This window comes from Octopus bimaculoides, chromosome 2 (genome assembly GCF_046866305.1).
Source record: "Octopus bimaculoides isolate indiv1 chromosome 2, ASM4686630v1, whole genome shotgun sequence".
NCBI classification, from domain to species: Eukaryota; Metazoa; Mollusca; class Cephalopoda; order Octopoda; family Octopodidae; genus Octopus; species Octopus bimaculoides.
The window spans coordinates 150,029,189-150,042,806 of NC_142929.1; the positions used below are offsets into that span (position 1 = coordinate 150,029,189).

Here is a 13,618-nt window from a genome sequence, read left to right on the forward strand (position 1 = left end):
GAGGCGTCAGCGTCGGTGCTGATATGTATATTTGTGTCGCATATTACTGTCGTCATTCTGTTGAGCTCATATAATTCAGTTCGACCAAGTGGAACGTAAATAAGTGATTATAGACATAAAGACGAACGCCTATACCTCCTTGCTTAGAAAATGAATGTGTGTGTGTGTGTGTGTGTGTGTGTGTGTGTGTGTGTGTGTGTGTGTGTGTGTGTGTGTACTTGTACAACTGTCCTTGTGTGATTGTTCATTTGTATTTGTGGGCGTGTGTAAGTTGTATGTTTATGTGTACGCGGGTGTCCGTGATTGCAGATTATATATATATAGATAGATATATAAATGTGTGTGTGTGTGTGTGTGTGTGTGTTTTAAATATTTACACGTGTGCGTGCGCATGAGTCTCTGTGTGAGTATTTATTTATCATATTTAAGAGATAAAATATATCGCCGCTTTTACCTGAAGTAATTTACTTCGTTGACAGCAGAGTAAGTAAACACTTCTGTATTTTGTTTTCCAGATATTCGTACGTATGCCCGCATCTATGTTGATATTCACGTTCAGGACTGCCACAACTTAATAGAGTTGTTAAGTCAACCCAACAGTGACCACTCGATCATATCTTCAGGTCCTCATTGTTTATTGTGTTCTTACCAATTTTTTTTTTCTTTTTTTTTTTTTTGTAAATTTAAAAGGTACGGGAAACTTGGATAATCTGCTACTATTTTTAGCAAGTCGAGCAACAGCATATAACTTTCTTCATTCGCTCGTTTATATGTATGTATGTATGCACATATGTATGTATGCACGTATGTATGTATGTATGTATGTATGTATGTATGTATGTATGCATGTGTGTATGTTTGTATGTATGGATGGATGGATGGATGGATGCAGGTATGTATAGCAAACATGGAAGTTTATGTGTACAAATGCGCTAGTATTTCAGCGTTTGTGAGGGTCACTACGTATGCGTGTTAGGGTACGTATGTCGATGCTTAAAAATATATCCATATTAGTGGAGTATTTTCCTTATCAAATTTACTGGAGCCATTAAAAGAGTTGTTCTGTTACCCTAGGTTAGCCTGGGGCGAGCAGAACTATTTGTCTTGTTGGCACTCCGTCGCTTACGGCGACGAGGGTTCCAGTTGATCCGATCAACGGAACAGCCTGCTCGTGAAATTAACGTGCAAGTGGCTGAGCATTCCACAGACACGTGTGCCCTTAACGTAGTTCTCGGGGATATTCAGCGTGACACAGAATGTGACAAGGCCGACCCTTTGAAATACAGGTACAACAGAAACGAGAAGTAAGAGTAAGAGAAAGTTGTGGTGAAAGAGTACAGCAGGGTTCGCTACCATCCCCTGCCGGAGCCTCGTGGAGCTTTTAGGTATTTTCGCTTAATAAACACTCACAACGCCCGGTCTGGGAATCGAAACCGCGATCCTATGACCGCGAGTCCGCTGCCCTAACCATTGGGCCATTGCACCTCCACTATTTGTGTGACTACAACATTTCATTCGCATGTATTTTTCTCTTCACATTAGATAAAAATTCTCACAGTTATATGCTTAATAGCGTCACCCATTCTTCATTTTATGTATAAAACAAGATCAAATTAATATAATTACTGTCATTATCAAGTTTATAGTAGTTTTATGTGAGTTTATAGTCCAACACTAGGTGCATGTTTATGTTTCAAAAGTGTGTGTAGCACCATCATTTAAGAGTATAGCACACTGCTCTTCAATAATACATATGTCTTGAATACTAATATATGTCTCGCTATGTTGAGAGATTAATTTTTGTTTTGTTTGTTGTGTTACTTTAGAGTTTCGTCTATTCAATGAATAATGAGAAACAAGAATTGTATAGTTTTGTTGAATATTGATTGTGTTTCGCAACTGTAGTGTAACTTATGTTATATGGTTTAGTGTCGACTGACGCTTGTGTGTTGTGTGGGTTACATTATTGGATTGTAATTGCATAGAATATGAGTTAAACCGGCGGTGGCCTGTGAAATGCGTTGTATCATCACACATCCATATCTATGACAATATGTTTCTTTAAGTAATGATTCTAGAATTATGAGCACTATTTTATAGTATTTACTGATTGTGATCAATAAGTATTCGGACTGTTGCCATGGTAACGAAGCTAAAGCATGCCGAGTGAAGCCGCTTGACACAGATTGACCTTGCACTCTGCTGTGCATGTGCACTAAGTTTTGATATTCGAGATTACATCCGTTGTTTACAGCAATGCTTCGAAGGAAGGTGTGTAGCATGTGATCGTCGCATTGACCATGACAGAGAAAGTTCAGCAGAGAATCCGCACCAAATTTTGCCAAACGCTTGGCGATACCTGCTCAGAGGCCTACGCAGAGTTCTCAAAATCAAGGAGATCTTGTGCAACTGAAATCCGAGTGTCATTCTGGTCAGCTGAAAGCGGTTTTAGCACAAAGTTAGCAGATACGAGTCTTATATCCAAATCTTCAGTGATAATAGACTGAACTGAGCTGTAACTAATCTGCACATTTTCTGATAACTCATGGATGGTGATTCAACCATTTCCTCTTACAGCTGCACGCACGTCTGCCATGTTTTTCTCAGTTCTGTTGGTTGCGGGTCTCTGAGAACGTTCGTCAATATCGACTTTTTTCGGCCATCTTGGAAACGTTTGAACCACTCGTACACTTGTGTGCAGCTCATACACTCATCTTCATACACTTTCTGCAACTTAGCGCAGGTCTTTGAGCAGGTATCACCATTACACCTTTCTGTATCATGGTCAACGCGATGATCACACACTACACACCTTCCTTCGAAGCACTGCTGTAAACAGCAGAAGTGAGCTAGAACGTTAAATCTGAGTGCGCATGCACAGCAAAGTTTAAAGTCAATCTTTACCAAACGGCTTTACTTCGCATGCTTTAGCGTCGTTACTATGGCAACATATTATTATTATTATTAAGTGAGAGAGCAGTGTATGCCATTAAAGTGACACTGGGGTAAAATATACGAAGCCCAGTATATCCATCATCACTACCCACCTGATAAGGGTACACCAGGCACATGCATCACTACCATATGTGCGGACATGGTGATCTCATATAAAGATTGACAGCGCATGACCTTGCAAGCGGGTCCAATTAGAATTTTCTTCAGGTCGAGTAACCCATCCCGCTCAAAAGGTCCCTGAATAAAGGTTATTTAAAGAACTTGAACGAAACAACTATGTTTCCAGAGATGAATTATTCGAGCCCCAAAGAATTCCTTTCAACACATGACTATGACACTCCCCCACTACTTCTACTCATGATCAGAGATGCACATATCGTCATTAACTAAGGGACATGCTCAACTGGTTTAAAGACATGCTCAACTGGTTTAAAGACATGCTCAACTGGTTTAAACAACTGACAAGCAAATCTATGGCATTGAGCAGAATGTTTGCTGTAATTTCTTCTTGTTTTACGCTATAAGTTGAAATTCTCTTTACCCCAAAACTGAAAGCGTAGCCGGTGTTGTGTCTGTATGGAAAGATAGTCGCTCATCTGCTACTCATTGAAAGTGAAAGAAATTGGAATACGATGATTACTTAATGCACTTTATATATACACTTTATATACTTTATGCACAATTTTATAGACTTAATACACAGCACTCATAAAATAAATATTAACTCTTATTTTTCCTATGCTTTCCCATAAACAAGCAAAAAAAAAAAATATCCCGTACATATGATACAACCTTTAGTTAAACTGCATATATCAGCTACGTAATTAAGAGTGAACATTTCACGGAATCGCACTTATGTGCATGCGTTAATTGATATAAAAAACTTAGTTCAATGTTTAAAAAATACACTTTTCACTATCCAGTCATCACCGCCACCTCCAGCACCACCACCTCCACCACCACCTCCACCACCACCACCACCTTCTCTCTACCTCTTTTTCTTTCAACATATTTCCTCTTTCCCTCTTTTCTTTCTCTCTCTTTTTCTCTGATCACGTGAAAGCGTTACCGACGGGCTAAGTAACAGAATGAAATGCTGAATTATTATAAGATGTTTAAAACTGATTCATTAACAGACACATAGACACACACATGCGCGTGCACACTCACAGCACACATATACACTTATATACATTTACATAAAGATACTCACACAATTACTATTATTTTGTGTACAATAAATAACAAGTTTTACGTAATGTAATACGTCATTCTTTATCAAACAGCAATGGTTATTTATAGAAGATCCTAACATTTATATTTTAACCCCGAACAAAGTTCACTGTGAACCATTAAGTGACATCGCGTGGACAACCAATCAGTTACATTCTGAAACCTTTCATATCTTCTCTAAATACTAATGTCTGTTTGATAAAGTATGCTTAATTTCAAATATCACATGATGTAAATAATTAACTATATTTCAATACATAACAATAATAATATTACTATTTACATGAAGGCGGCGAGCTGGCAGACCGGAAAAAATGCATCGCAGTATTTTGTCTGTCTTTACGTTCAAATTCCGCCGAGGTCGATTTTGCCTTTCATACCTTTCGGGGTCGATAAAATAAATACTCTTTGATCACTATAATTGATGCAATCGACTTGCCCTACCCCCGAAATTGTTGGTCTTGGTGCCAAAGTTTGGAATCAATATTTCCTTTAAGGCGGCGAACATAGCAGTATTTCGTCCGTCTTCACGTTCTGAGTTCAAATCCTGCCGAGGTTGGCTTTGCCTATCATCCTTACAGGGTCGATAAAAAAGATACCAGCTGAGTACTAGGGATCGATGTAATCGATTTACACCCCCAACTCCAACCGAAAATGCGCTGTGTCAAAATTTGAAAGTCAAGATTTACAATAAGGCGGTGAGCTGGCATAATCGTTACTGCACCTGGCAAAATGCTTAGCGGCATTACATCTGTCTTTGCGTTGCGAGTTCGAATTCCGCCGAGGTCGACTTTCATATTTTCAGAATCGATAAAATATGTCCCAGTTGATCACCATGGTTGAGGCATTCATCTTTCCTTTTCCTCCGAAATGGCTGATCTTGTGCCAAAGTTTGAAACAAATGTTAATATTTTACATTGCTTGGAGTCTTTGTTTATTCATGTTCAAATGTCGCGTTGCTTCAAATAAATTCTGTCACTACAAACTCTGATGTGTGTGTGTGTGTGTGTGTGTGTGTGTGTGTAATTATATATTAATGTATACATAGGTGCAGGAGTGGCTGTGTTGTAAGTAGCTTGCTTACTGACCACATGGTTCCGGGTTCTGTCCCACTGCGTGGCACCTTGTGCAAGTGTCTTCTACTATAGCCTCGGGTCGACCAAAGTCTTGTGAGTGGATTTGGTAGACAGAAACTGAAAGAAGCCCGCCGTAAATATATATATATATATATATATATATATATATATATATATATGTATGTATGTATGTATGTATGTATGTATGTATGGGTGTATATATGTTTGTGTGTCTGTGTTTGTCTCCCCCCCAACATCGCTTGACAACCGAGGCTGGTGTGTTTACGTACCCATAACTTAGCGGTTCGATAGAATAAGTACTAGGCTTACAAAGTCCTGAGGTCGATTTGCTCGACTAAAGGCAGTACTCCAGCATGGCCGCAATCAAATGACTGAAACGAAAAAGATAAGAGATATTTAATTCAATTAATAGAAAGACCCTGCAACATTAGAATATTTAGAGATGTAAGGCAAATTTGTCAGCAACCAGCCATGAGCGCTGGTTGCTGACAAATTTTTCTGCTCTAAAAAGGATTTTATCTTATATATATATATGCTGTTCTATCAGCATTTACGCGTTGAAAAATATATCTTCATGTTTGTTCTACAGGGTGTCCACAAAGTCTGGGTACATGGGGATTAACACATGCTTTAAGAAATTATTATTTCTTATATTTAATTGTTTATGTAATGATTTTATTTGCTCCATGTACCCAGACCTTTTGGACACCCTGTACAATACATTTCAATTCGTCAAAAACAAATTTATGTTTATTTACATATGATGTAATTTACCACTTTGTTTTTTCCTATCAAAAATGAAACCTTGTTGATCTCGCTGTATGCCTTGTGTGATATTAACCTCTATCCTGTAGTGACGCTCGAATTCGAGAGTGCAAGAGATTTGGAGAGTTGGATGTTAGCCCTTAGTGTACACTATTTCCAGATCTATTCTCATATGATCAACTAATATCTGTCAAACCTAAGGTGGTGAGATGTCAGGATCGTCAGCATGCCGGGCAAACTGCCTTACGGCATTTCGTCCGTCTTTACGTTCTATGTTCAAATTCCGCCGAAGTCGACTTTGCCTTTCATGCTTTCAGGGTCGATAAATTAAGTACCAGTTGAGCACTGGGGGCGATGTAATCGACTTACCTCCTCTCCCGAAATTACTAGCTTTGTGCCAACATTTGGAACCAATATTTCTCAAGCTTACAGAGGAGACGGAATAGGGGATGGAATATGTGGCGTGCAGCATCGCCACATCGGGCGTGGAATGCGCTGACGTCACGTGAAACAGTGTCCTGCATAACTGTTCAACAGTGTCCTGCATAGCATGCAGAAGGCAAAACGGGAAATTACATCTGAATGTTTTTCAAGAAAAATCATGGATTTTTAAACTTTGAGAAGGAGGTTCGCGATCACCTAAAAGACGGGAATAAAACACCTGAAGATAAAGAAAGAGAGAGAGAGAAAGAGAGCGACAGAGAAAGATAGAGAGAGAGAGAGAGAGAGAGAGAGAGAGAGAGAGAAAAGGGAAAGAGAAAGAAGAGAGGAAAAGAAAGTCCTCGCTCAGGAAATTACACATTGTAATTAAAACAAATAAAATCCTCCATGGCCAGAAAAATTTATCGATTTATCTAGTTTCCGTCATTTTTTACAGTTTCATCAGAGATCAGATATGGAATTTTCTTACCATTGTAGCACAAAATTATCTATAGTATTTACAAACTGGCATAGTACTAATCTGTTCTGCCCTCTTCTGCATGGCAGAACATCATGGTTTTTGAAAAAGTGACAAAAAAAAAAAAAGAAAGAAAAAAAAAACAGGTTGATCTTTTCATTCTGGCCACAAAGAAAAAGTAACGTCTGACTTAACAACAGCACTAATTTTTCCTGATAAGGATAACAATAAGTGCTTACTATAAATGCACCTATATAAGTTCATTCATTTTATACATCCGTTTATCAAACCACCATGTGGTGCTTCTCAGTCAGTCGTTAAAGCGTTGGTTAAAATGACTTGCGGAATTTTTTTTTCTTTTTTACTCTTAACGTCCTCTGTTAAAATCCCACCGGAGCTAACTTTAGTTTTTCTCACTCTAGAGTAAAAAAAAGTACCAGTCAAAAACTGGAGACGGGTTTGATTAACTTAATATGCTCCGTCTAGAAAATCAGAAAACGATGATAATGATTCAACGTTGCCAAAGCTGGTGCTAAATAAGAGCAAATTTTAGATCTATGATTATATATATTGGTTTCTAATTTCGGCAAGGCCAGCAGTTTCGGGGAGAGAGTAAATCGATTTCAGACACTCCAGTGATAAACTGGTACTTATTTTATTGACCCCGAAAAGATGAAAGGTAAAGTCGACCTTGGCGGAATTTAAATTCAGGGCGTAAAGCCGGACGAAGTACTTCTATGCATTTTGCTCGGCGTGGTAACGATTCTACCAGCTCACCATCTTACTGTTTATATATATAATAGGAAAAGATATTACTTATTACTCTCTCTGTGGCCAGGAGAATAAGTAACCGATTTGTGATTAAGCCGGTAAAAAGAGTAACATTGTGGCTAATTAAGTCGGTCACCATTTCATGACCACGACGAATACACGATGAGAATAAATTGTGCTTATTATTAATACACAGTGGCAAAATGCTTGGCCGCATTTCGTGCGTCTTTATGTTCTGAGTTCAAATTCCACCGAGGTCGACTTTGCCTTCATCCTTTCGGGGTCGATGAATTAAGTAATGGAGTCCAAGCAATTGACTTACCCCCCCCCCCCACACACACACACACACCAAAAAAAATCAGGCCTTGTCTTTAGTAGAGAGGATTGTTAATACAGTCTTTCCCTTGCAGTTTCCCTTAATTTGTTTTTAAATTGAAACTCTATCAACACTGCTTAGGAGTTTAGGTAATTTATTTACAGACTAGTAGACTCAGTCTGAAAGTTAACTATTTTGGATGCAGTCAACGACCTCTTCAGCGAGGACATTTATCAGTTCTATAAACAATGATGCAAAAGGGATATTTTAAACCAAAACCGGATTCGCGTTCAGATAATACAGCGAGTGCCTGTCCATGAACCTAATACGAGTCGACACTAAATTTCGTCAAGAGAATCTGTATATATGTAATCTCCATATACTATGTATGCCGTATGCTGGTAAGGGATTATAGGGCGTTGTATTTAAACGTTAAATGAATGTTTGGAGGTGTGTCTGTTGTCAAAAACTTTTTCTTGAATAACTGAATCTGTAAAATGGTTTCGATGCCACTTGTGTGGTGTGTCTTCTTTATATCCCAAATACATTTAGAAAAAACAAAACAAAAAAAAACAGAATCAGTTGAACTTCTTAATCACAATAAAGATTTCTTGAATAGATGCATAAGCATAATACCACAATTTGGATGATGGACTGGGATGATAGACATCTAAATTGATCCTTAGCAGTTATTTGATTAGTTTTTTATTTTATCAGTTCAGTAAGAATGAAAAGAAAGACTGATCTGAGAGAGATTTGAACTCAGTGCTTAAAGAGACGTAATCCTGTTCATTTCCGTCCTCCATTCCACGATAAATATTGATTTCTTAGGCTCAAAGCTTCAAAGTCTTAGAAAGGAACTGTGTATTTATCCCAGTACTTATGTGGTACTTTATTTTATCAGCCCTAGAAAGATGAAAGGCAAAGTTAACCTTAGCTACACTAATATACAGCGTGAAAAGATGAAGCATGTAACATGAGGCATTTTGTCCAATGTTCTAGCGACTCTGATATTATACCTGATACTAGACTCTGATTTTAGACTGATATTAGACTCTGGTATTAGACTCTGATATTATACCTGATATTATACCTGATATTAGACTGATATTAGACTTATATTAGACTCTGATATTAGACTCTGATATTAGACTCTGATATTAGACTGATAAATATTGGAATCTTGACAGTAATTCCTTGAACAGCTAGTTACCCATTTGTGTAAGGCACTAATTGACTATTTGTTGTTAATGCCTTTTGGAAAAACATAAACATCCCATTGCATTCTGTTCATTATCTTGTGTGTGTGTATGTGCGTGTGTGTATGTGTGTGTGTGTGTGTGTGTGTGTGTGTATGTGCGCGTGTGTGTGTATGCGTGTGTGTGCATAAAGTTGTCGAACTGGCAGAATCGTTACTGCGTCGGAAAAAAAACCAACCTGTAGTATTTGCTTTAGCTCTTCCCGTTCCGGGTTCTATTCCAGCCTAACTCAACGTTGCCTTTCATCCCACTGATGTCGATAAAATAAATACCAATCAAATACTGGAATCGATTGTATCGTCTGTTCACTTCTCAAAACATTGTGCCTACATAAAAAAATCTATTTTCCAAATATATCATTATTGTCATGTAAATTTTAATATATAACGGACCAATCTTTAAGAAGCGGATATACCATTATTCGTCTGTAAATGTTTTGAATATCACAGATTAAATTTTTATGAAACTATGTTGCTTTTATTCGATGTACAAGTTGTTTTAACTTCTTAAAGAGAAAAATACACGTGCAATGCGTTATGTCCTGTCGGCTGCTTGTGTGCTTGTGTAACGTGTGATTGCCATTGATAGAACAAGGTATGATAGAAATGAGAAAATACGCAAAAAGCAGAGAAAATGGGGAGGAGACGAACAGAGAGGTAGGTGGAGAATATCTAAAAATAATGGATGATTGAGAAAGAGAGAAAAATAAAAAGAAGAGAAGATAAAATACATGAAACAGAGACAGAGAGAAATGGAAAATTATGAATTGATGGTGAGGATAAAATAATAGAAAAGAGAAAAAGATGAGCATAATTTGAGAGGGAAATGAGAAAAAACTGAATAAAATATAGAGTGGATATAAAATAGAACGAAGAGATATGTCCAAAGGTGAAGTTGGCAAAAGAACATGGTGGGTGGTGGAATGTAGATAGAATGAAAGACTGAAGGATGGAGAAAGAGAGAGAGAGAAAAAAATAGAGAGAATGGGGAAAGAGAGATGAGGAAGTTATAAAGGTCAGAGGAAATGGTCCTTCTATGTGATCGACCTTATTCCATATTTACAGTCAGTTAACTTCAGCTTCCATCCTTTAATTAATTCATTTACTTTCAAATGCAGTATCTCATCATATATTCTGTTATAAAATTTGCCTTTCGTCAGCTGGGAAGTCATTTTACTCTATTTTGTTTGACATGGAAGTATTACAGACAAATTAAAGAATTTTACATTGCAATTAATTTCTTGAGATAAAAGATGTTATTTGCTCACGTGATTTTCGACAAACATCCGAATAAAACAGAAAATGAAGCTTTAATTTTGATACTATCAACTTGAGACTCTCTACATATGGACAGGGAAGTGCTTCCAGAGGACTGATATTCTGGTGGAAATGGCCTGGGTATACTGTTAACTGAAAGGATTAGACGAATATTCTGGGTAGTGGGGCTGGTCTGGGTATAGTGGATGGTAAATGTTAACCGAGATTAGATGAAAGATGGAAAGATGAGTTGGTCGCAGGTGCGTGAGTAGTTAGGATGCGAGACAGACCAGCTCCGAGGAACAGTGATTATCATAGCAACGATAGAAAAGGCAGAGAGGTGGCAGCATCCCTGTGAGTCAGAGGTTAAGTCGTGTCCGTTAGTAACTGAACTCTAATTAGTCGAGTAACCCTTGTCTGGTCGTGACGTGAATGTCTTTGTGCATAAAGGTAACATCGTTTCAGATACGTTGTGGATTTCACCTAAGCAGCTACTGATGGTTGTAATACCTTCTGGCCCTAAAGATAAGAGCTAGTCTTTGGGATTCTGTCATAACGCTGTTAAGGATGCGCTTTTGCCAGGAGTGATCATCGGTGATAGTGGGTCCAACTTTTGGAGTAACTGGGGGTGGGGGTCTGTAACTGAGTATCGTTAATGTTTAGTGGGAGTGTGATGCGATGGTATTTTCTTGAAATAAGTAGTGTTTGAGAATTTCGCTTTCAACAGAAAAAAGGTCGATACAGCACCCCCAAAAATATTCTATCAATGTCAGTTTATGTCTCAGTTGCGTTTGAATGATGCATGCTCATAGAAAGTTATAGAAGTATGTAAGATAGTGTCGTCTGCATAAGTATGGGTGTTGTCAGATGTGGATGAGAATTAGGGCAATAGTGTATAAAAGGAAGAGAGTGGATAACAAAGCTGAACACAAGAGCCGACTTAGGGTGGGAATTTTATTTTAGCTGCAATATCTTAAGCTCTTTTATTTTATTTTAGGCTTACTACTTGTCCTGTATTTTCCCAGGTTTATTAAATATCTAAGAATATTGTTAGCCATTGCTCACATTTTTCATTCTAGTCCACTTTTTTACAGGTAATGCAGAAAAATAAATAATTTTTATTCTAACAATAAATTTAGCTTACTTTTTCATATTATTCCATTTCTTACTGATCAATAGTTCATGCCTATTCATTTTTGTTAGAAATTCTAAATTGAATAGTACTGTCTTTACATTGAGTATCATGAAATCTGCCTAATTAGAATCCATTTTATAATTAACATTTATCAGAAATTTTTTTTTTTAAAGAGAGCAATAATAAAATGAGCAATGAGAAATCAAATGAATTAGGAGACAAGGTCGACTAGAAAACAAAACAATTATGGACACGGTAGGCCTCCCATGACACTTTGCCATCAAATTCTTGTGGCTATTCCTGAATGAAGACGCCACTACGGCCTAGCACGTTTTTGCACCAATGTTTTGGCTACTTAAAGCTGCATAACTTTCTTTCCAATATCTCTTACCGAGATCTGCACCAAAAGATTTTATTCACCGAGTTCTTTTAAATAGTTATAATTAAAGTATAGTTTGTTTTTTTAATAACTCAGAAATTACGAGTCAAAATAGATATTAGGCGTTACTCTCTCATTTTTGGTCCTACATTTTTTATAACTTTTTTTAATAGAAAATCAAATTTCGATTATTTTATGTCAAACTTTAGCTTAATATTGGTCCATCATCGTTCAAAAATCTGAATTAAGGATGAGATAAAGCTGAATTAGTGGTAAAGTGTTGAATTGGCCGCGAGTAAAAGCTGGAAACAACATATCACTTCTTCTTTCGTCACTTAAAGCTGCATAACTTTTTTCTTTCTAATATCTTTTAACGGGTTTTCATCAAAAGATTCTACTCATCGAGTTCTTTTTAAAACATATCATTAAAGTATAGTTGCTTTTGAAATACCTGAGACATTTTGAGCCAAATCAATTTTAGGCGTTACTTACCAAGTTTTTGGCTGTTTAAAGCTGCATAACTTTCTTTCTGTCTTATATCTTTTTATAAGATGTTCACCAAAGTATTCTACTCATCGTGTTCTTTTAAAACACTATTTAAAGAAAAGTTTGCTTTTCGTATAACTGAGAAATTACGAGTCAAAGTAAATATCAGACGTTACTCTCTTATTTTTTGCCCTGCATTTTTTATCATAACTTGTTTACTACTGAACCAAATTTCGATTATATTATGTTAAAATGTTGCTTTCGACTGATTCATCATAGTACATAAAACCGAATTAAGATTGAGATAAAACCGAATTAGTAGCAAAGTGTCAATTTGGCCACGATTGAGTAAAAGTTGACCTTAGGAATATTATTTACACACTACCGTGTGTGAATGATATCGTACATATTGTAACTTTACATGTTTATTATTTCAGGAACTCATACAATAATGGAAGGACTTACTAGAGCGGATGGAAGAGATAAGGATTGCTTTCCAATAGGAAATATGCGAACTCATAATGAACTACGAGTAACTCTTCTGCCTGAAAGCAAAATGGCAAATGAAAGCGATGAAGTTTTATCATTTTACAAACACGAGGGAAAGGAAAGAAAACGAAGAACGAATGGAGACTATCGCAACGATTCTGATACTCAGTGTGGAATTGGAAAGTTTCATCCTGCTTGTATACAACCTCTCAACAATATGTGTTCATTTATATTCTTCTCTGTGGGTTCAATTCTCACCTCATCAACACTCAGCCCATATCTAGTATCCCAGGTGACAACCTTAGAACGCCAGTTCAATTTCTCCAGCGCAAGCAGCGGCTTTATTTTGGCATGCAATGACATAGGATTTTCTTTGGTAGTGTTATTTATAAGTCATCTTTTTCGTAACGGACATGTGCCAAGAATTCTCGCTGTCAGTACTTTTATTTTCGGGATAGGGGGTTTAATATGTGCATTACCGTTTTACCTTGATACTCCTAAGGAAACCATAAATGGGCAGAATGTATCCGACTGGTTGACATCCTCTTATGCAGGTATAGTTTACAATTAATCTTCTAC

General features: G+C 37.1%; 1 protein-coding gene across 3 annotated transcripts in view; it reads left to right on the forward strand.

Moving 5' to 3' along the window:
• Positions 1 to 13,618, forward strand: part of LOC106883112 (solute carrier organic anion transporter family member 1B1) — a 42,193-nt gene that overhangs the window by 262 nt on the left and 28,313 nt on the right. Inside the window, exons 1-2 of one of the 3 annotated variants that reach the window (XM_014934006.3) lie at positions 1 to 483; positions 12,988 to 13,593. The exon at positions 1 to 483 is cut by the window's left edge and continues 262 nt beyond it. In XM_014934006.3, coding sequence (XP_014789492.1) covers positions 13,002 to 13,593 — 592 coding nt within the window. In that variant the 5' untranslated portion in view covers positions 1 to 483; positions 12,988 to 13,001. Of the gene's footprint in view, positions 624 to 12,987; positions 13,594 to 13,618 lie in introns of all 3 variants that reach the window. The other 2 variants (XM_089347922.1, XM_089347921.1) reach the window with 2 other exon arrangements.